The 24,382-nt window shown below is 52.2% G+C and overlaps 1 protein-coding gene across 7 annotated transcripts in view; it reads right to left on the reverse strand.

Annotated features, from left to right (window-relative positions):
- TNS1 (tensin 1) overlaps positions 1-24,382 on the reverse strand; it is a 119,186-nt gene that overhangs the window by 31,600 nt on the left and 63,204 nt on the right. For 4 of the 7 annotated variants that reach the window (XM_063100807.1, XM_063100815.1, XM_063100790.1 and 1 more), the window contains 3 exons: positions 15,035-16,603; positions 3,385-3,581; positions 2,337-2,412 (listed from right to left, as the gene is read on the reverse strand). In XM_063100807.1, the coding sequence (XP_062956877.1) occupies positions 2,337-2,412; positions 3,385-3,581; positions 15,035-16,603 (1,842 nt within the window). Of the gene's footprint in view, positions 1-2,336; positions 2,413-3,384; positions 3,582-8,686; positions 8,774-15,034; positions 16,604-24,382 lie in introns of all 7 variants that reach the window. The other 3 variants (XM_063100797.1, XM_063100774.1, XM_063100764.1) reach the window with 1 other exon arrangement.

The raw sequence follows: 24,382 nt of genomic DNA on the forward strand, positions 1-24,382 counted from the left end.
CTCCAGGTATGGGGCAGGTCTAGACCTGTGTGTCTCTATCTTTCCTCCCTCTTTACACACACACACACACACACACACACACACACACACACACACACACACACTCTGTTTCTACCACCTCCATGCCCCCATTCCCTAACATGATGTCTTGCTCATAGACACTTATCAAGCACTTTTAATGTTTGTCAGATGAATGGACAGTAAAACCATAATTATTAAAGAACAAGCCCAGCCTCAGAAACTACTATTCATGAAATAACCACGAAGCAGCTCCAGCCCATAAGTCTCTATAATATTTTTCTTTGCCCAATGGGTGCAGCAGAGGTACAGTAGACCAGAGGGAGAAGGTGAAGAGGACGAGAGGACAAGGGACAGTGGGAGGTTTCTCTTGGATTCCTCATCCCCCGGTTCCCAGGCAATCTGGCCCTTCTGCTGAGGCAGATGAGTGGGTGGCCCTGAAGCCAGGATGGCCTTTTGCTTCCTGAGAGAAAAATTCCTCGCATTTCTCCACCTTCTACCTTCTCTCCCCAACCCTGTGTATTTATGAAACCTCTGACTTATTTTTCTCCCTGCAGCAACCATGGCTGGCCAAGGGAGGGAGAGAAGAAGGCAAAACCCAGATCTAGCATGACCTCATGGCTTCCATCCCAAACAGAGTGATGTCTAGCCCCTGGCTGTTTGGACCTGACATCTAATGGGGGCAGGTGGAAAGGTAAGATCCAGGAGAGAGATTTCACTGAGTCATGGAAAGCTACAGAGCTGGCTCCTGTGTGGCTTGCTCTAGGCTTGTGCTGTCCAATATGGCAGCCTCAAGCCACACATGGCTGCTGAGTGTGTGCCACGTGACCGGTCTGAACTGAGATGTGCTGGAAGTGTCAAATACACATGGAATCTCAGAGATACTGTATGAAAAATAACACAAAGTATCTTGTTTTTTACACTGATATATGTTCAAATGATAATGTTTTAGCTTGGGGTTAAATAAAACATACTTTTTTTTTCTTTTGACAGCTGGCCAGTAAGGGGATCAGAACACTTGACCTTGGTGTTATCAACACCGAGCTCTAACCAACTGAGCTAACCAGCCAGCCCAACATACTATTAAAATTAATTTCACCAGTTTCTTTTTACATTTTTTTAAAAGATTGTAAAATACCTCAATATTTTAATATCAATTTACTTATTGAAATGAAAATATTTTGTATAATAAAATATTTTGGAAAATATTTGGATTTAATAAAATACTATTTAAATTAATTTCAGTAATTAATTAATTAATGCGCTACTAGAGAATTTTAAATGACAAATATGCTCAAATTATATTTCCGTTGGACAGTACTGTTGCTCTAAGGAGAACAGTGACTTCCAGGGGCACAAATCAGTCACAACTCCAGTCTCCCATGTGTCCAAGATGGCACAGGGGCCACGTGCTGTTGCCACCTTCCTCCCCTGTGCAGGGCAGCCAGCCCCCAAGGGAAGGCACAGCCAGCTCCAGTTCTCCCTTCCTTACCCACCTCCCCTCACACCAGGCAAACGGACAGCTTGGGCCAGGCCGAGCCCACTCAATTCTGGTCTCTTCTTCCTCAGTTGACCCAGGCCATTCATGGGGACCTTGAGTCCCTCAAGGCCTGGAATTGCTCATCACTTTATTCCCCACAACTACCTCCTATAGTTCTGCTTCATGTCTCATCTCCTATAAGAAAGGCACACTGCCCCCACTCCTGGGCTCCTCGGGTCCTTTGGGGATTTGCCTCCCTAGTGAGTGTACCAGAGCCGCAGACTAAACGCCCCTGCCTGGAGGCCTGGGATGGATGAGATGGGGACTCTGTCAGCCTGAAGGTCTTTCTTTCCTTCCTTTCCTTAGCGGACACTAAAGAGGTTTCCTGAAATGGAAGTGCCTGGATGCAGATAAAAATGAGGGTCGAAAACATAGTCAAGGTCAAGTCACAAAGAGTCACGTTAGGATGGGGTGGTCTTTTGAGTGCAGGATGTAAAAAAGACAAGGAATAAGTTTTAAAAAAAAAAAAAAAAAAAAAAAACCATAACAAGGGAACCCAGAGCCCCATAGTCAGTCAGTCTGGATGCTAAGACTGGGACTGCTACATCTTTACACGTGTGAGCGTGGGCAATGGAGAAGTTGGGGGCCCCAAGCAAGGGAAGAGAAGTGGGGGGGGGTGAAATGAGCCATGGAGCTGAGAAGCTGCCAATTCTGTCCCTGCCCAACTTGGCCGGCACATTCCCCTGCCCACCCTATGCCTGGGCACTCACACAGGCCAAGGTTGAGATGAGGGACTGGAGGGGACACAGGGAGAACAGGCTCAGCGGGTAGTTCTTACCCCCACTGGGTGGTGGGCTGGTCGGGGAGGTTCCCTCCATCTCCTCGAAGGCCTCCTTGTAGCTGTGCAGATGGGGCTGCAGAAGAACAGAGGGGAGAAAGCGGGGAGCCCTGAGAAGGAGGGGTTTCCCCTTCAGATGACCTGGGGCACAAGAACAGCACATTAACCAGCCCACAGATCCCCTCACAGGCCTGAGCACAGAGGTCCTAGGGGGGTCCTGGCCATTCACAGCCCCACAACTCCTCGTAGTTGAGAGAGTGGAAACCGGCTATTCACAAGGCCACAGTCAAACACAGGCAGAATTCAGGAGCACCTGCCTTGGAAATATTTCAGAACAGAGCCGAAGAAGAGGGGCTGGGGGCTGGAGATCTGGGTCCTGACAGAAGGCAGAAGAGAAACGATGTCCAAAAGCCATTTATATCCAGAACAACTCTTTAGCCTGGATTTTATAGGATGGCACAATATCTCCCTCAATGTGATTCATGGACCACGTGCATCAGAATCTTCCAGGGTGCATGTTTAAAATGTAGATTCCTGGGTCTCATCCCATATCTGGGAACCTACAGTTTTAATCAACTCCCTGATGCTTGCTGCACACACTGAAGTTTGAGACCCACTGCCTCCAACTACCTAAACGTCTCAGAAATAAACATTTTGGCATGAAAATTAAATCTCCCAAGAAAACCCTTATGTCTGGAAAAGGCTCAGAAACATTTTTAGTCAGCCTATATGATCTGGTTAGGAGTTTAGAGATTGTGGTCACCTGTGTCATCCCCAGGATCCTTACAACCTACTAAGGGGCTCTCTTTAGGAATCAAGAAGGGAACTTCAATCTCAGTATTAATGTGAGAAGTGGGGGCATAAAGGCTATTTCAGAAAGGAAATGGGCTCCAGATTCCACACGCTAGAGACCTTGGGTGAGGATGTAGGGAGGGAAAAATTACGGAGTTCACTGATAAGTCAGTGCCAAGCTGATCACCAGGCTCCTGGAGATTTAAGGTGGGCTCCACACCCCTGTATGGCCCCAGGATGTAGCTTAAGGACTCACCTCTTTGGGCCGCCCTCCAGGATTAAGGGCAATGGTAAGAGCCAGCTCGGGGGAGACACACTGGACGGGGGAGCGAATCCCAGGGCTCCGGGGGGATGTGGCTTCTGGAGACTGGTTCTCATACTGTCCATCGCTGGCTGCCCGCTTCCGGAGAGGGGCTGGGGGCTCTGCAGGTTGCTTCTCCCGAGCCTGCACGCCTGGGAGGAATGGCAGAGCATAGTGGGTGATGAGTGTACTGTACGAGAAATCATCAGTCCGGCCTAATCCCCCAGAGAAGGCAGTGCCTCTTAGCTCAGGGAGCCAAGCTAGAGCTGGCTTGTGTCCCCTCACCACCTCCCCTCAGCCTTCCTGGGCCCAACTCTGCTCACACCCCAGGTTTTCTCTGCAGGGTGGGGAATCTGCTTAGATTGGGCTCGGCCTTCACCAGGAAGGCCAAGAGCACAAAGGACTGATACAAGAAACAGATGTCAACTCCTTCAACCCCTGAAGGCAGAGGGCCAGTGCTTCCAGACAAGGGAGGGGAGGTGGAGGGAAGAGAGAGTCTCCAAGGCAACTGCATCAACCAACAGGCAACATCAAGCCCGTGGGGAAGAACTTTTGGAAAGAGCTAAATTGCATCATCTTGCAAATGGTACTCCCAAGGAGAAACAAAGAAATGACTAAGTCTTGTCGTAGATCTCCCACCCCCAGCTGGCCCCTGAGATATTTCTGGCCTTCTCTGAGGTTCCCCAGCCTTCATGCAGTGTACCTCCAAAACCTCCTACCAACTTCCCTCATACTGACCCCTGAGCTACCCGCCCCTTTTCCTTGCCCTAAAGATTGCCCACCCTTCCCCTCCCAGCTGAAAAGCTTGCAAAGAGAAGTCACATGCCCCATCTGCTTTTCTGCACTTCCCATCCCAGTCCCATTCCACAGGCTGGGGATGCTGTTAACCTCACCCTCCTTCCTTCCCACTCCCTCTTTGCACAGCTGGGTTGAGACATGGAATCCATTGCCTCATTGAACTGGCTCTCAGAATTCTAGAAAATTTACTTCCTGGGTCCCAGTGGCCAAGACCCAGCCTGAAGGGTGGGCTCCCAGACCTGATTATCTTCTGGGAGGTTTTCAGCAATGCCTTCACTACCACTGGGACTTACCAAAGGCCTCAGGTCACATGGGACTGGGACCCTAAACACACATCTGGAAACACTGTTCCATGGCATAGGTGTGTGTGCATGCATGTATACAAATGCACGCATGTGGACACACACACACACACACCCGTACAGGGAGGTGCCAATGCAGCCAAGCAGAAATCACTCACATTCAGACTGAATCATCTTCTGCCATCCACAGTGAGATTTGCATGCCCCCAGATAGGCCCCCAGCCTGGCACAGCCACAGAGGCTGCTCTGAACAGTACCACTGGGAAGCCTTCCTCCTTGTCATGAACAGCAGGCTGCTGGCTCCCAAGTTAAGGGGTGACACACATACACACACACACGCACACACACACGCGCACAGTCACTGAGACATGCACTCATACTCTCCCGTAATCAGGGGCTCCAGAGGGGCCCCCTTGGGAGAGCAGCAGGACTGGTATGGCATTTGCACATTAAATGCAGAAGGCACTGAGTGTCCACTCTGGGCTGTTTATTATCAGAGACAGCCCTGCCTGCCATCTCAACTGAGAAAATAAAGCCCGGATAAGGACAGTACACTGGACTCTGACTTCACCCCGCCAGTCACAAACTACTCCACTTAAAGCAAATAAGCCTTGCACCTTGAAGTGCCCTTATTTTTAGAATAAAAAAATAGGGGCAGCATCAGTCCCAGCCAGGGTCTGCTATGAGCATCCACCTGGAGGAAAGAAGGCCTGGTTTTGAAAGGCTTAGCAGCACGCTACAATCCTAGGGCAACTCCAGGCACCCAAGCCTCAGAGAAATGGCTATGCCTCACGCCACACCTGCAGGCACCCCCAGCCTCGGCCATGCTACTCCCTCCTCCAGCAGCCCATGCCCAACCTGGGCCTCCTGGGCTTCTTGGACAAGACCTGCTGCTGGTTTCATTCCTGGCAAAACCATTAGAGAGAAACAGACATAGCCATTGATTTTCTAATAATAATTGTGACAAAGGAGGCCCATTTGGGAAAGGCTCTTGGGATTTGGAACCAAGTTCAGCCCCAAGGTTAAAAGAAATGCATTAGGGCTGGTCTCAGTTCCAGGCTCACCGAGCCCTGGCAGCCTCTTTCTGGCAGGACCCCTGCCTTTTCTTCAGGTGGCCAATCTCCCTGTTTGGGGATCTGAGGTTTGCCCTTGAAAAATGGGTCTCTTTCCATTTGAGGCACTGAATCTCCCAGAGGAACAGAGAACATTCTCCCTGACCTTCCCAGAGCAGCCTCCATGTCCAGGAGCTACAGATGGCTGCAGCAGCCCAGGAGATGTGGCTGGACTGCCAGAGGGACTTGCCATGTGTGGAGGATGTGCAGCCCTGGCACAAGGCAGCTGGCCATCTGGGAGTGAGCAGCAACTTCTCAGTTCCCTCCCCATCACCACCAGACTGGCACGTGGGAGCGAGTTCTAACCAAAGGCAGGGGCTGGACCAATGACCTCCAAAGAGCTAAAGAGCTGCTGGTCAGAGCCTCCTTCTGCAGGAGCGGGAAGACCCCACATTCCACTCCCATGGGCCAGCCCCTCCCCCTGCAGAGTGCCCCATGGCACCAGTGGCCAGGGAGGGCTGCTCACATTCTTTGAATACAGTGTCCCACTGTTGTCCCCCTTGGCAAGCCCAGATCTTCCCAGAATGCCTGGAGAGCATGTCCCCTCTCTCTTGTCCTTCCTATGGGAGGAAAGACAGGCATGGCACAGGGAAGAGAAGAGAGCCCTATTGTTCCCCAGCCAAGCTGGGGCGTCTGGATGCAAGCTGACAGCCAGTGTCAGACAGAGAACACCCCTCTCTCACATCCCAGAGGCTGACTGATAATAAAAATAGGCCTGCCCCCAGTCCCTTCCTCCCCACCACCACCCTCCACCCCAGGACTTTCTCAATCTCCTGGCCCCGTCTCTCTAGGGACCTCTGTCTCCTACATTCACACAGGCAGAGTCATGTACACACATACAAACACATGCACACACACGTGTGTGCACACACACACACACAGCCTTAACGCGACAGGAATGGCAGCAGGACACTGGGATGATGGGGGTCCTTAGTGGTACCCCCAGGTCACCCTCAGAACCTCTACGGTCAACCCCTAGCCCAGATGGAAACCATGTGGCCAGAGGAAGCTGATGAAGAGAGGAGGAAAGAGAAGCAGTGGAAGGGACTCTGGAAGGTCCTCCTAGCCACGCTGGTGAGCCCAGCACCCTACCCTGAGGAGACAGAGCAGGAGTGGTATGCCCTTACAGCAGGAACGGGGTCTTCAACATCATGCCACCTTACATTCAGAGAGCCCAGTGTTGTCCCCTAAGGGCTGCTTTGCATGTAGTCAGCCTTGCAGGCCTTCCACCCCTACCCTGGGAGCCTCCACACAGGCCCCCAGACAAGAGCAGGCACCAGAACAGCCCTATTTCCCAGCGAGGCTGCACTCTGCTACCCAGGATGCCATTGTGCTTGGGGGAACAGCTCTCTCCAGGGCTCCCCCCATGTGAGCTGGACCTGAAGCAATTATTCTCCTTCATCTGACAAACACACACACACACACACACACACACACACACACACACACACACTCATACACTCTGCAGTTCTGAGAACTGTAGCCCTGACACATATCAATTCACACACTTTGGCAAAGCACCACCACCCACTGCCCCTAGATCACATGGACATGTGGATCATGATACCCTGGTATTGGGCTTCATCACATGCCACCCTACACCTCCCAGACTGGCCACGTCCACCCCCACAGACCCAGCTCTTCGTTCCAGCCTTCCGATTTCCAAAAGACTGGATTCCTCAGCTCCAGGTGGCAGGGCTGGGTGTCAGACGACATGCCTGGGGCTCCAGAAGTGAGGGGATCCTGGAGGCCACCTGCTGGGCCAGGGCACCAGAAAGCCACACGGAGATCACACTAGCAGCCCTAGGGCAAGCCATGCCAGCTCCCCTCAGGACAGGCCCACCACCCCAGAACCTACCCCAAACCCCTAGGGCCAGCTAAATACTGTGCTTCCCACCTCTGGGCCAAGAAAAGAAAAAGGGAGAATAGAGGAGGAGGCGGGCATCCTGCTAGAGCCATCTCCCAATTATCTGTGGACTCAGGAGAAAGAGGGTCCATGGAGGCACCAGGTATTTGCCACTGGGAGTCAACAGTTCCCACCACCCAGAAGCCTTTCCCCAGAACTGCTCGAGGCCATGGCATGGGAGAGCCTGACCCCAGCCTCCAGGCTCAGAGGTCAGGGAGAGGATGACTTGATCCCCTCCCCAAGGCTTGGACATATGGGCCTGCATGTCCAAGAGGCTGGGGGTAGCTGTTAGTGGATGACATCATCCTCAAATAAAGTAAGGTGACCCTTGATGAAGGGTCCAAATGTCTGGGGTATGTGAAACCACTGTGCAAGATAGCAAGGCAGGGCTATCATCTCTCCATTTTTCACATCGGGAAATTGAGATCTGAAGAGTTAAGAGACTTGCCCAAGCTCACACAGGTGGTCACAGGCAGGGCCAGGACCACAACCCAGAGTTTCTGATCTTTGGCCATGGGTCCTAGGATCAGAGACTGGGGGTGGAGTCAGAGGAGGTACTCTGTCCCCAAGGTGCGCCATGCTCAAGAGTAGACACAGCAGCAGGGGCTGGGGCACCAACTTTGTCTTATGCCCAATGGCCCCAGGCAAAGCACAGCCTTGCTCCTGTTGAGACCTGGCCCTACAGCCCAGGGCCCTCACTGAGCACCCTCATTGCAAAGGCCTGCCTCTCCAAGGGGGACCCTGGAAGTTAGTCTAGTTACTCCAGACTCTATTCCCAGCAGGCAAGGCCAAGTCTAGAAGCATGAGGCTGAGTCCAAGCAGAAGTGAAGCTCTGGCTCAAGCAGAAAGGAGGGAAAGAGCATGGGCAGAGAGGGAAAATGGGAAGTGGGGAAGGAGGGGCGCAGAGAGAAAAGGGGGGGGGAGAAAAGAGAATAAAAAAGGGATGGGAAGAACAGGACAACAGAAGAGGGAGAGGAAATGGAAAAGCCAGGAGGAAGTGGAAAGACGAAGAGAGAAGGAAGGTGGCGGGAGAAGGTTTGGAAGAAATAGCACATGAGAAGGAGAGCAGAGAGAGAAACTGAGAGCTAAAAGGAGGGCCAAAGAGCTACAGATGGATAAAGGGAAGGAAAGGAACCAACCAGAGAGGGAGGAAGAGTGGAGCCGGTGGAGAGGAGGTGCCCGCAAGCCACTGCTCTGCCCAGTGTCCTGCAGTCTGGCATTGTACGCTGCCCACCGCCCACACCAGGGGACCAGCAGGGAGTGGGAGGCAGGCAGGAAGGCACACCACCAACGGCACAGGGGCAGATGGACATGGGACACACAGAGGACGCAAGGGACAAGGCATTAAACAAGACAAAACAAAACAAAAACAAAGAGAAAATCGAGATTAGTTGGTGTTCTGTATTCAGGATCTGGCCACACACTGGAGGGAGGTGGGGAGTGTGTCAGACAAGAAGAGAGGGTGGAACCAGGGTCTTGCTTCTCCAAAGGACAAGTCCCAGCAGGGCACCATGCCTGTCACTCTCTGTCAGGGCACTCTCTGTCCTAACCCCAGGGTGGAGGAAGAAGGTGCCAGCCTGGGACCAGGAGATTTCCATCCTGTTACCCCACACTCACCCACTCCTTGAGCAGCCTGGCCCACCCCGTGGCCTCCCTCCTCTCATGGTCCCCTGACTCTGCCTGGATCCTGGGTGACTCCATCAGTCTGAGACCAAGGGTCACACTCCCTAGCACCGCAGCCCTCTAAGCCCTTTGCTCTTCGGTCACATCCACCTGAGTAATTCTCCTTCCTGGGGAGCCCCTTCCATGTTCCTGCTCCTGCCCAAAGCCGATGGGCACCACCAGAAAGTCCTTCAAATGAACCTGCATGGATGCACTATAAGGACCTGCTATGTCATCCTTTTCTTTCCCCTTGTTAACTCCCAATGTGCCTTTACACCACAGGGGCCACAGAAGTGGCAAAAACTCCCCCGTCCTGGTCCCCAGGGCTCCTGCCCTTGCAGCTCTCCTCTACTTCAAAAGCCGCTCCACACCAGTTTCCTTGCTGGTTCCTCCTCCTGTCTGCAACCCCGAAACATGGGAGGCTCCAGACTTGGTCCCAGGCCCTCTTCTCTTCCTGTGCTTATCCACTGGTGACAGCATCCAGTGCCACGCTTTACACGGCACACATACATTGGCAATGCCCACACTTCCAAGCTCCAGCCTCCCCTCTTAAACTCCTGACTCATACGTCCGGCCATCTCAGCTGTGTGGTGGGCATCTCAAACCTAATGTGTCCAAAATCATACTTCCAATATTCCCTCTAAGTCTGCTCTTCCCATATTCTTACCCATCTCAATAAAGAGCAACTCCATTCTTTAGTTGCTCAGGCCGAAAACCTTAGAGTTGCCCTTGACTTTGCTCTCACGTTCCACATCTAGTCTACCTGTAAATCTTGTTGGCTCACCTACCAACTACGTCCACAATTTGAGCACTTCTCCCCATCTCCACAGCTACCACCCCGATCAATAGCAGAAGCCGCTTAATTCATGCCCTTTCTTTCACCCTGATCACACTGCTCCATTTAGAACAAGTCAGATGATGTCACTCTTCAGCCCAAATCTTTCCTAAGGCTTCTCATGCCACACAGGGCAAAAAACAAAGCTCTTGTGATTGCCCCATTCCCACTGCCTCTCTGACTTCATGTCCCACTACACTGCCCTCCATTGCTCTACTCCAGCCACACAAGGCACAGTCCTGCCTCAGGGCCTTTGCACTTGCTGCTCCGTATGGCACAATCCCTCGCCACCCAGCGAAGCCTTCCCTGACCATCCTGTGTAAAGTGCGACCACCCGCCCACCCTCTACCCTCACTGGCACGTCACTGCTTTACCTCTACGGCACTTATCACCCACGTGCCATATTATGTATGTATCTGCTTATTTGTTTACGGCCATCTCTACAATGAAGGCAAGACTTTTTTACCTGTTGTTTGCCATCATTTTCCCAGAGCTTAGATTAGCAAGTAGCGCAGATTAAAACTCACGTTGAATGAATGACTAAATAGGCCTTGAACTCATCTTTTATTTCCATAATGAAATATATTTTTAAAATGGGTTCTCAATTCAAGCTCGCAAAACTTGACACCAATATTTCCCTATATCTTTATCCATCCTTTACTCTTGTTTCATGAAGAGGTATCTCACCTCCTGGTTGAACCTAAATTATCCACCAGCCTATCCCCTCTTACTTCCTTGGAGACCTGATCCTATCAATTTCTTCCTCTCTCTCTTTTTTCCTCCTTCCTCCCCCCATATTCAACCTCCCCTTCTCCTTCTCCTCTATCTAAAAGCATTCTCATGACTCCTGTACTACAAAAAAAAGTCCCCAATATCTTGGTACTCTCTTTAGCTCCTATTTTCTTCCCTTATCACAAAACCACTCAAAAGAGTAGCTGGCATGCTGTCTTCACTCCCTCTCCACTCACTCCTCAGTCCCTTGCAGTCTGGTTTCTGTCACCACCACTCTACTGAAAACATGCCTTTGAAAATCACCGGGGCCACCTCATTGGCAAGCCCAGTGAATTTTTCTCAGTCCTCCTCCTCCCAATCTCTCCAGACACTGCTAACCTCCCACTCTCCCTCCTTAAAACCCTTTAAGACCTTGACTTCTGTGATGATGTACTCTCCTGTTCTCCTGTCACCACCCTGAGCATTCATACTCAGTCCCCTTTACAGACTCCACTTCTCCTCATTGCTGTCCCTCCTAAGCTCTTTTCTCTCCATGCCCTCCAACATAGAGGTCTCATCCACACCCAAAGCTTTAACCTTCACCTTTGTGAGAATGACTCTACAAAATCTACAGCTCTTCCCACTTTTTCAAGCTCCAATTCCAGACATTCAACTGCCTTCCATACATCTCTACCCGGAGGCTCCACTGTCACCTCAAACTCAACATATCTAACCCTGAGGTTTCGTCTTGTACCAGACCAGCTCCTCCTCTGAACTCCCTGCTTGTTAAGAGAAACACTATTCTGTTTCTGTTCGTGGAGCCTCAGAATCGTCTCTGATGTTTCCCCCTCCCTCACCCACGACAGCCAATTGATTTGTAAGCGCATTGGTTCTACTCCCACAATATCCATGGCATCATCTCTTCTTTTTCATTCCCAAGGTCTGCACCCTAATCTGATCCCCCATCGCCTTGGCTACTTAATAAGCTCCTAGCATTTCCTGGCTTAAAGTCTCTCATTTTGCGTCTCTCCTGCCCAGACCCACTAGATATATCTTCCTAAACTACAGCTCTGATCGTGGCACATTCCCCTGACTAAACCACCACAGTAATGGCTTCCTAGATTGCTTCTAGGTAAAATTGCTCTTTAGTCTGATATTTAAGACTCTCCAGAGACAGACCCCAGGATACCTCTCCTGACTCTCTCTTACACAGCCTATAATACTCTCAGTCTGCTCACTATTCACCAAACATTTCCTATGCTTTCTTGTCTTCACTGTGAACCCTCTTGGTCTGTCCAGTGACCCCATCCACTTTCATAATCCTATCCATCTTCCAAGGCTCAGTTTAAAACCCATACTCACAAAGAGCCTCCCTGGTATCTCTAGCTGATAGTAATCACTTCTCTCCCACAGAAGCTTCTCCATACCTCTCTTATTACAAATGACTTCATTTTAAAGTTCCAGTTCTTCCCTCCACCCCCAAACTCTAGACTCCTAAAGGATAAGATCCATATCTGACTTCCATGCATTGAAACCTCTGCCTCTAGAGATATCTGAGATCAGTCTAGTCATATAATCAGGAACATAAGGTAACTCAACTGGACTCCCCAACTCTGACTCTTATTTCTTTTTCTTGTCATATTGCACTGGCTAGGACATCCAATACGATGTTAAATGATAGTGGTGATAACAGGAATTCTTATTTTGTCCCTGGCTGTAATAAGAATGCTTCCTGTGTTTCAAAAAGAGTGTGCTGTGTGCTATAGGTTTCTGGTACCTACCCCTTATCAATTAAGAAAACTGCCCTTACATTCTCGAGATTTAAGCTGAAATAAGACATAAGGACTGGTTGAATCAAAGTGGAGTGAACCAGAAACATAGTACTGAGGTATGGAGGACAGCTAAGGAGGAAAAGGAAGACCTGAGGGAGAAAAGCCAGAAGAAATCAGATCAAGTTCATGGCCATGAAGAGGTCTCCCCACTTACAGCTGAGCTTCCTGGGTTACTCACGGCAAAGCTTATGTCCCACCTTCTTGCAGCAGAATATAAAATAAGCAGAAAGAAGTGGTACTGGATGTATCTCCTCCCTGGCTTCAAGATTCTTCTACATATTGATACTGCCTGTGTGCCTTTATCTACAAAAGCACTGTAGACACCCTAAAGAGCTACTGGGGAAGCTGTGCAAGCAGGACCTGCTGATGTAAGAAATTCTGTCCATGACAGGGCATGGGCAAACTGCATAGCTCTGGGGACCAAATATAACTGCTCCCCTCTATACATCTTCATCTTTTCTCCTGACTGAGTCATTCATAGTGGTGAAGGAGATGGTAACAGGGTTAGGGAATGAGGTCACTGTGCCAACAATATCCTTCCCTCCCTATAACTTCATGACAGCCAAAGCCTGAGACACTACAGGATACAGAAGTTGATAGTCAAGACTTTGGAAGGTAATAGGAGAGAAATGGCTGAGAGGAGGTCCACTATAAGATGGACATCTTCCCAGGGCCATCAGGGTTATGGCTTCCTCTTGAGCAAGCTCCATGAGAGCTACACTAAAGGGTTCCCACGGAGGGGGGGGACATTCATTCTGCCCCCACACAGAGAAGTCTGATGGATCCTGCCAGCATTAGACTAGAGTCTAATCCACCACTATTCTTCAGGCTGCCACCCCAACTGTGTAAAATATTGGGAGGGAAATTAAATTCCTAGGGAATTTGGGTAGTCCAATTCCTCTCTTCCCAATAAGGAGGAAGAGTGTCTCCTGACAAAGCAGCCAGGGGGTGTCCCTATCTCAGGGGTCCAGTTGTGGGAGAAAGCAGAAGTCAAAGCCCCTTGTGGACCACCCCATGGACCACTGCACCCCTAGATTTACCAAGCTGCTCAGCCTGTGTTTGATGCTCAGGTAAAAGCAATAATGTATTGCTAGACCAGCTCTCCAGGGCAGGTGAAGCCCTGAATGACAATTTCCATGGTATAAATACTACAAATATGGCCAATTTCAAACTGTCAGTAGTGAAACTGGGAGCTCTGCTCTGCTCTGAAATACAGGAGAAGGGTGTCCATGCTCCAACACCCAGGTCCCAGGCCCAACAAAAAGGTCAGCTGGCCTGCCCTGAGCTGCTTCCCCAAACCCACAGTCCATTCCCAGGAAGGGCATCTCCTTCCCTCCCTGCAGCTGGCATGGTGACTCAGCCTCCCCTAAATTTAGGAAAAGGGATGGAGGACAGAGCCAGCTGCCTGGGCTCCTCTTCTCCCCATGGAGCTTCCATTACCCTGTCAGCTGAGGGGCTGGGCACAAGGCCCTACTAACCCCACAACAAAATCAACCCACAGGATTTCCCACCCCTGGGCTGTCCCCGTGGAACAGTCACAGGCTTAGGTCAGTGGGAAGGAAGGGAGCCCCACAGCTATCCCTCCCAACATGGCCCTGGACTTTGCCATTTCTTGCCTTTATCTCCCCCAGCTCTTCTGGTTGTCCCACTCTCTCTCCTCTCTCCAGTAAGATAAGCCTGTTCTCTGACAGGAAAAGGAAAAGGAGCCTTGTTTCTCAGTGACTGCTTGCCAGACAGAGCTGATCCTAAGCAAGGACTAATAAGAAAGCTGACCAAGAATTGGGACCTTGGCCTCCCCCCACCCCCAAGACAAATATCCTGAAAGGCCCCACTAGGTTGAACACTCAGAGAGAGAGCCAAGGGCTTCAGGATACCATCTCAGGCTTTGTTATGACATCTGGGAGGGCCTAAGAGGGAATTTGAGTCTATAGAGGCCTCCCTCAAGCCTTCTCCATGCCTTCCCCAAGGAACTGAAGCCTGGGGACAGACAGCATAGCAGGCTATCACAGAGTCCCTTCTCTGTCTAGAAAATCTGTACTCCCCCAAAGTCACCACCTCCAGGAAGCTTTCCCTGATTGCCCTAGGTGGTGAGCTTTGCTTTCCTAGGCTCTGAAGCCTTAGTCCCCCCAAGCACACATTGCACTCTTAGAATTATCTGTCTGGGTACCTGTCTCCTCATTACACTGTAAATTCCTTGAAGGCAGGAACTGATAGACATTGGTCTTTGAATCTCGGTGCCTGCTTGCTGTCTAATAGACAAGGAATGCAGGAAAGGACGGCTGGCACATAGGCTCCTGAGAGCTTCTTCCCCAGGCTAAAGCAGCGCCTGCTCACGGGTCATGGCTCTGCCTGGAGCTACCCCCAGCAAGACCAACCAAGACCCAAGAGAGAAGGGTAGAGGGAGTGAGGAGGCAATTCCCAGGACCGATGGTCCCTGAGGCTCTTACCTGCTACCCGGTGGGCCACCAGTCCTTCCAGGTTCAGTGGCTCCTCCTCTGGAGTTCGGGAAGGATCTGGAACTGCTTCCTTTGGTGGGAGCTGAGGCTGAGCAGTGAGGCCAGGGAGAGAGGCCGGGGGCTGCTGAGGCCCAGGAGGGCTGTGGGTGGTTGGAAGGAAGGCAGACGAGGAGGCCGGGCTCTTTGGACGGAAACCCTGGTTAGGTCCAGCCGGACATGGCTGATAATCATAAGGTGAGTAAGGCCTGCCAGGAGGGACGGACTCTGAGGAGGCCCGCGGGGCTGGCTCAGGGGCTCCCAAGGAATGCCCACTGGGGATGTAGCCAGATCTGGACTGGGTCAGTGGATGGGACTGGCGGGAGGAGCCAGACAGGGGTTGAGAGGAGAGTGGGGAAGCCCCTGGCCAGGCCCCTGGGACACTCTGGGACTTGTGCAGGGGAGCAGCAGCTGAGGCTGGTTCCAGGTCCAGCATCAGCATGTTGAGTGCTTCGATGGACTGTTCAATCTCCTGCTGGGAGGCTGCCCTCGGGAACTCAGGGAGACCAGGGATGGGGGCCTCTGCCAATGGCTGGGGGCTGGGCCTGCTTGGCCCAAGACCCTCCAAGAGGGCTCTTTCCTGCTGGCGTGGAGGTGGACGAGGCTGCTGCTGCTGCTGCTGCTGCTGCCATGAATTCAGCCCCCTCTGCACGGCCTCCCGGCTGCTGCCCCCACGGGCTGGAGCTGGGGGCAGCTGATGCTCGGTTTCCGGAAAGGACTGAGAGCGGAACATACCACTGGGGTCATGGCCATAGTGGGGGGTGGTCGTTGACTGTGACCAGGCTGGGTGGGGCCCCTCCCGCTGGTAGCCAGTTAAACCCTCCTGTGCAGAGTAGGAGGGCCGCATGGGGGCCGTGTGGCCAGCATGGGCAGGCACCGCCCGGCCAGCAGACTCATAGGGGTAGCCCCCACCATTGACCATAGGTTCCATGGGGTAGGGCTTGTCCAGACCATTGGTCAGTGGAGACAGGACCTCTGGATAGCCTCCCTCACTGGTGTTGGTGACCCCATCCAGGGAGGAGAGCGTGCCCATGCTGCCCACGCTGTGCCCATCCTGGTTGGGCAACTCATCATCCAGGATGTCTGTCTCCCGCTCAGATGCCAAGGCCCCACCATTGACATGAACCTGGGCTGGGACGACATGGCGGCCTGAGGAGGGCGCAGCCAGGCCCCCTGTGGGGCGGGATCTGAGGTGCTGGGCGTGGTACATGGCACCTTGCTTCTCTCGCTCTAAGCCGAAGCCACTGAGCAGGCGATCCAGCTCACGCTTCTCCTCAGGACTCAGGGCAGCAGGGGCACTGGGAGCCCCGGGGCCAGGCTCATCGGTCTTGTCTGTCTTGGTGGAGGCTGTGGAGTTGCCTGAGTCACTGCTCACGGACAGCGTGTGCTCCACGTGGTTGGGGGTGGCTGACAGGGTGGGACGCGTGGCATTAACAGCCCCGGTGCTGCCGTGCAGGGAGTCCTTCTTCTTCACCTTGGCATACAGGCTTCCATCCAGGGGCCCCTGAGTGTGTCCCACCACTTCTACAAGGGAGAGAACAGGGGGGAGACAACAGACAGCCGGTATCAGTGCAGGGTAGGGACACTGTCTCCTGGGGCAAGGAGCTAAGCTAAGAGCTCCCTTTCCCTGCTAAAACCTCCTTTCACCACCCCGCGGTGAGGCAAAAGGACCCCTACCCCAGGCTCTCAGGCTGGGCCCTCATCAACACCCAGCTTCAGGGCCAGGCAGTGGAGCCTAAGATTGAACAGGGGGTGGGGTCCTGAGAGCAAATGCCCCAGCCCCAAGCCTAGCTTTGGCATTTTACAGCTTCCTGACCACAGAGACATGAATTACTCTCTGGGCCTCAGTTTCCTCATCTCTCAAATGGGGATAATAATAGAATCAGGTTGAACCATATGAAATTGCCATTATTCACTAACACACAATGATTCCAGTTTAAATGAGTTGAAACGTGTCATGTGCTGAGACCAGTGCCCAGCACATGATCAACAGCTGGGAGCCATAACCACCACCATTACAGACATCATTAATTTCTGAATGATGGTATCCAGAACATAATTGGTCCCCTCCACTGCCCCATCTCAGAAAGTTTCACCCCTGCTCCAATTCCTAGAATCTCCACCCTGGGTTAGAGGCAGAATGTCAGGAGAGGTAACCATTGCTTTGAACGCACACAAGAATGGAGACCCACTGAGAGCATCCTTTGCACAGGGAAGCAGGGAAGAGCCTAGCAGAGCAGTAGGGTACAGTGAAAGGTACATCATGCCCAAGATAGGGGGCAGGGGTTTGAAAAGGAGGCTGAAGGCAAGGCTTGGGCTCTCTAAGACAAACATGCCCTCACACCTCCACAACTCAGTTTGTCTCTGGCTCAACACAAAGAATATTCTAGAACTATTCAGACATAAAATGCCATTCATCCCGCCCACTGCCATATTTCCAGAGGCCTCTCCTGGTTCCTCCCCCAGTACTTCCCAGTCTTCATGGACCCCTGCCCCACCACCAGCAAGCTCAGCCACACCACCCAAGACTTCAGGGAAGGGACACTGGTCAGGGAAAGGTCAGGATCCCAGCAGGCCTGAAAAATGAGTGTCCAGGTTCCCACTGCTCCCAGCCAGCCCAAGGACCCCTGATGTGCTGGGCCAAGGCAAGGTCCAGCAAAGCCAGCATCCCTGAGCCAGAGGGGACACACTTTCCCTCTGCATAGAGCAGCCCATGTGGGGTGCTAGAGCAGGGATCTCAGGGACCAGGCTAGTGGGGGAAGCATCTTGGGGATCGAGAACACAGCGGCAGAGGTCTTCATCAGGGAGAGGTGTCCTTTTGTCTGCAGACTGCTTTGGGGACCTCCGTGAGCAACACTGTCTCCAAAAGGAAAAAGTGAGCACTAGGTGGCTCAGGGCCAAAGGGCTGACTCAGGAACGAAGAACTTCCCCCACCCAGAGGAACTCAGTGATTTCACACTCTGTACAGTCAGCAGCCCAGCCTCCAGCCCCAACACACACACACACACACACATGCATGCACACACACATGCACGCACAAGCACCTCCCCTCCCCTTAGTCCAATCCAGGCCCCCAGTTGGCAAGGAAAAAAAGCCCCCTCCCAAAGACTGAACCAACTCCAGCCCAGACACCAGCAGTCATACCAGAACCAGACACAAAGACAGCCAGAGACATGCATGCCGACCAGAATCACCCACATCAGCAACATCCAGACATGTACACTCACTAGGTGCCCACGTAACACCACGAAGCACAGTCAGAAAGCACAGGTGTGGACACATACGTGCAAATTCCAAGAATAAGAGCCAACGTGCAGTGAGCACTACTGTGTTCCAAACACCGTGTTAGGCACCTCCCGCTTACATTACTGCTAACCCTGAGAGTCAGGTAGTATTTTATGTTATAAAGATGAAGGAACTGAGGCTCTGAGAGAGGAAACCATTTATTCACAAAACATAGGACATGATAAAGCCGGGATTTAAAATCAGAACTAATTTACTTCAAAGACCATGTAATTTTTATTATGCTACACTTCTCTGATATTACACACACACGCACGCACGCACGCACGCACACGCGCATGCACACACGCACACGCACGCACACACACACGCACACACACACGTACACACACGCACGCGCATGCACACACGCACGCGCATGCACGCACACACACACGCACACACGCACACACACACACAGACACACACGCACACACACACACAGAAGAACAAACACATAAAAGGCAGGAATACCCTAAAACGAATACTTAAATTTAAAGCCACAAACATTTCAGAAAATACAAATGTTCTTACCATGCCCAGGGATCAGCCCTGAGGGCAGAAGTGGCAACCTCTAAAAATAAACACTCCTACAGAAGCCCACGGCCAAAAACAAGTGATCAGACGACCGCGAAACAGGAACATCCTGATCAACACACACACAAACCACAGGCCAGCCAAGTGACGTCACCCGAGAGCTAGCACAGAGATGCCCCGCCAGGCACATGCGTCCCCCATACACACACCCACACACGCTGGGGGCTGGATGCTCTGACCATTCGCTGAACTCTCCAGAACCATGTCATTGCCCCCAGTTTTTCCTGAGGCTTTGGGATCTCAGCCAGCAGCCAGCCCCAAATGACTCGGGGCCAGAATGTTGCAGCCACCAGAGCTTGCAGGGCTGAGGCCTGGTCTGAACTGGAAAGGGGTCTTGGCTGAGATTCATGCTGAATCTCCACCAACCTGCCCCTGTGCCTGGCCCCCTCAAGGCTGCTGAGATGTAGGTCCAGGCATGACTGCTTCTCCCATCTCCCATCACCGTCTCCAAAGGAGTCCAGGCTGTAGGATGAGAGAAGCCGCCCTTCATGTCGTGTACCTCAAAGCAGTGGGCTCCCTGCTACACACAAAAAGAAGAGACCCCAGCTGGTCATTTCCAGAGGGAAAAGTAGTGAAGAGGACGCGGCCCTCAGACCAGTTAGCAGGAATGTGAAGAGCTGTCTCTCTGTGGCTGGAGCTGCAGGACCACACCTGGGTCCAGGCCCCACTCTGCAGCACCCTCTGCTGTGACATGCCAGGGCATCCCTCCTGGGCCTGTGGTCCCCTCCGTCCCCTGTAACCCTTTTTCTCCCCAAGTCCATGCTGACATGGTCTGGGGAGTGGCGAGGGGGCTACAAAGCAAAGGCTGGCATGTGCAGTGGCTGCCCCATTTACACGTAGATCCAGGAAGCAATGAGAGCCAACAGGTGCAAAGCCGCATCCTAGAGCATGCCCGCCCAGGACATCGCTAGTGGTTCATAAGAGAAGAGCTTTCAGCAGGAGAGCTAAGAAAGCATCCCCCAGGGCCAGAGCGGGGCTCACACTGATGACCGCCACCTGATATCTCAGCTCTTCCTTCTCCATCTGGCCAGGCCCCACTCTTCACCAATTTTGAAAATGTCAATATTAAACTTATTCTGCCATGTAATTGATCCCCACATGGGCTACTGTTTGCAGCAGCATCAGGAACCTTATCTGCCAAGCCACTAAGCCTTAGAAAGAAAATCGAAGAGGTGTGAATTATTTAATTACATCCTGTTTGCTAAACACAGATGGAAATATCTCTTGTCCTCAAAGCAGGGACCAGTTGCTCCTGAGCACCTTCACTGAGCGGTCCTCCTCTTCCCATCAAGGGGAGAATTTGAGGACACCCAGGCCCATCCCAGATCTGTCCAGCCCCCAAGAGACATGGCTCTGCTGAAACTCCAGCAGGCAGGTATGACCTGAGGGGCACAAACTCCTCCTCCCCCCATCAAAGATAAAGGTAAGTGCCCCCGCCCCAACACCGGTACACACACTCTCGTCACGCCCTTCTCTCTGTCCACCGCGGCCACATTAAGAGCTATTTACTAGGACCACAAGAAGCCGGAACACAATGTCGGTTTCACTCTATCAAGGCAGGAAGGGCAAAAGAAAGAGGTGGGCAGAGAGAGGAGGAGGCGTGAAATAAAGTGGGGGAGGAGAGAAGGAGGGATGCAAAGGAGAGTGGGGGGAGATAGCTTTAAGGCTCTTAAGCTGAAGGGCCACCAGAGCCATCTCATCTGGGTCCCAGCAGCCTCCACGGGAGTGGCCAGTTCAGGTAACACCACCTCAGATAAGAGGGAGTTGCACACCCAGTGGGAAGAGGGTGTGGGATAGAGGGGGAGATCTGCCTGGCTGGGGGCCGTGGGCACTGGCATGGATGACGTGGAGGAGAAGGATAAACTGCAGCAGAAACACAAGCTATAGCAGCCCAGAGCGGAGAGCTCACAGGCCCTGAGCCCAGGCCAGCCTGACATCCTACCTCATGGGCCATCTCCCTGCCATTCCTCTAGGGAAGTTGAGAAGCCCACAGCCTGCTTTGTCTGAATATGTCTCCCCAATCTTCTTAGCAGCTGCTGGAAGCTCAGACTCCACCCTTGATGCTGAGCTTGATTGCACGAAGGGGCCCCTATTCCACAGCAGCCCTAATCCAGATGTGCGAGTCATGGTTTTGGAAAGATCTGAGGAAAATCCCCAGCTGACTTGGACGGGGACCTACTCCCTGAGGCTCCCGTCCAATAAACTGTGGAATTGTGTGTGATGCTAGACATACAGTAGAGGCCACGACACAGAGAGTAAGGAGACACTTAATCCGTCTGCTACACTTAAAGAACAAAAGAAATAAATAGGGGACACTAAAGTTACATGGTTCGAGGGCAGTTGCTTTCTAATTCTGATATTCATAAGAATCCCCTCCGGGGATTGTTAAAAATGTGGATTCCGGGGCCCTACCCCCAAAGATTTTCACTAAGAAGCCTGGGGTGGACCCAAGAATTGAATTATAACTAGCTCTCCCAGGGATCTGGCACAAGCACAGGTGGGAAACACCTTGAGGAACCCAGACCCAGGTGATTGGCGCTTGAACTCTGAGATTAAGGAACCCCCTTCTCCTAATGTGAAATGGGAGGTTTGCTTATTTAGATGCCAGGCCAGACTGCCCAACTATGAAGCATAAAAGATGCCTGCCTGGTTGACTGCAAGGAAGGATACTCCTTTGTTGGTGATGACTCAATGAGGAAAGACCCCTGCCTGTCCAACCAGCAGGTCTGTTCGAATAGCAAATGATTTATTAAGGTTTTCAGGATGGGGCCCTTCAAGATAAAAAGTCCTTTGGGTCCACGTCCAGCAAATAACAATTCATTAAACTACATTATCCAGAGCAGTGATGACCAACCGAGGTGGAAGAAAATCAATGCAGTGCCAGCAGGAAAGGGCACTGTGCCCACCCTGGACACGAGCAGTCTGGAGGCAGACCGGGGCCCCAGCAGGTGGGGAAGGAATCTGGGCTCCTTAAAAGGAAGAGTGCAGAATCAAAGTCTGTGTGCATCCAAGAGGTAGGTGAGCTCTGACAAGAAGGGAGGCTTGGCCAAGAGGCAGCCAGGAGAGCAAGTTCTGGACACGTCATCCCTTGAGCCAGACCCTACCCCAGCCACAGGGGGAGGTGGGAGAGACGAGGGCTGGGGCAGGGACCAGGGCAGGGGCTAGGGCTGGAGCTGCTGAGCAGCAACATGTGGATGTGGCTGAATACCAGGGAAGCCACCAGGGACGTGGTTCTGGAGAGGAGACAAGGGGACGTGCACCCTCCCGCTCCACCTTTGCTGCCAGACACACCATCACTCAGAAAAATGGTCCCCATCTTAATGGCCAAGTCAGCTGGCGTCAACCACTTAACCACTCTGAGCCGGGCCTCCCAGCCTGGCCGCCGAGCCTCTCAGGTGAAGAAGTAAGTGCTTACTTGCAGATTTGCTGAGTGATGGGATTCAGCAGCTAAGTACCTTGAGCAAGGCCTGACATATCCAAGCACTCTGTACTCTTCCCCTCTCCATTCCCTGCTTTACATTTTTCAACAGCTCTCAACACCCACAGTAAAACCCAACCCCCTTGCTGGACATGCCAGAACTTTCAGCATCTGGCCCCTGCCTGCTTTTCAAAGCCTCATCTTCACTGTCCTCAGCACTCCAAAAACCCTCTACTCTATTCTTACTAAACTATGTATATTCTCTTTCCTACTCTGTGCCTCAGCACGTGCCGTTCCCTCTCCTGAAATGCCCTTCCTGCCCCTGAAACTCCCAACCTCACTGGCAAACCTCTTCCTCCTCCTTCAGACTCAGCTTCTCTGAACTTCTCTGGGAAGCCTCCCTTAACCTAATCCCTTTCCTACTGTCCTCCAGACTCAGGTAAACCTCTGCCATGTTCCCTTTGTCCCTTGTAGACATCTCTACTGTGACACTGATCACCTACTGAACAGTCATTATTAATGTCCGTGTCTGTCTTCTCCACTAGGCTGAGTGCTCCTTGAGGAAAGGCCTGCCTCTCTCTCCCTCTCTCTCTCTCTCTCTCTCTCTCTCTCTCTCTCTCTCTCTCTCTCTCTCTCTCTCCCCCCCCTCCCTCCCTCCCTCCCTCTCTCTTCCTTTCTCTCTCTCCCTAGGGCCTGGTTCCCAGATGGTACCATTCACAATGTGAGTTTCATGGAATGCAATGAGTAACCTGCATGGCTGTACAGGATGGCCCTACAGAGTACCAAGCCTGGTACATATTAGGTGTTCCATAAATACTTCTTGCATTACATTAAGTAGCCCAGAATTTTTATATAGCCCTGTCAGCCATTAAGACAGTCTTCCTCCACTGCCATCCAGTGGAAAATCAAGGGTTCTAGGTGGACCCCAAGCTTCTTCCAATGGGAAGGGAAAAGACAGGCACTGCAGCCAAAATATCACAAGAGAGCCACGTTCCCCATACACTACAGCGCAGGCTGTGCACAGTGGAGGTTTCTGTATATTGGCTGAGCCAAAGCCTATGCCGTGGCATCCCCCACAGACTTCCCTAGCCAGACTCAGTCCAGAGGACATTAACTTTTTTAGGCCTGGGATCCCTTGTGGTATTTGATGAAATCCTAGACTAATTTCAAGACAAAAACCCCACAAATGTACAGACACAAATTTTGTACACAATTCAGGGAGTTGATGGATACTCTCAAGTCTGTCTATGGATCCCAAGTTAAGACATACTCATCTAAAAGTTAGCATGCTGCTTCTGTGGGTCCCGCTGCCACCCAGGACTTCTGTGAAGAATGCCAACTCTGTCCAGGAGAAATGGGAGAGCACACACAACCAAAACCTTCCAGCTGGAGGAGCCTCACACATGGCCCAGCCCAGAGCACCCCACAGGGTTTTAACCGGCCTGGGTGAGGTGACTGGGAGGATGGACAGGGCTGAGGGGAACTTCGGCCCAGGGCTCCAGTGAGACCTGAGGGCATCCTGAGACATCCTGGCATGGGCAGCAGGGACCTCCTGGGGCTCAGTCTGTTACAGTCCAGGCCCATCCTCCATCCCACAGCCAGCCAGGGACTGAGGCAACCCATTGCTCATCACAGCCTGCAGAGAGCTTTGGAACTTTCTAAAGCAGAGTGGGCTTCCGCAGGGGCTCTAAAGATCAGCAAGAGCAGGGGTGGAAGAGAAATCCCCAAAGCTCTGAAGGGAACCACCGAGAGGAGACACTGAAAAGGCAGTGAGGTCAGGGACAGGTGCAGCATGCTGGGAGATGTTCACTGAGGCAACACGAAAAGCATGGGGCCTCGGGCCCTGTGGGCAAGGGACAGACAAGTCCAGACGTGGCAACAGAGACACCTGTTTTCTTCCCATTTAATAGCATGCATCAGAGGGAACCGGCTGTGTTCTCAGAGAGTAAACAGAAGAGAACAAGGTTCTTCTCAGGGCTGCTGTCAATCTATTCACAGGTGGCTTT

This window comes from Cynocephalus volans, chromosome 1 (genome assembly GCF_027409185.1).
Source record: "Cynocephalus volans isolate mCynVol1 chromosome 1, mCynVol1.pri, whole genome shotgun sequence".
Classification (NCBI taxonomy): domain Eukaryota; kingdom Metazoa; phylum Chordata; class Mammalia; order Dermoptera; family Cynocephalidae; genus Cynocephalus; species Cynocephalus volans.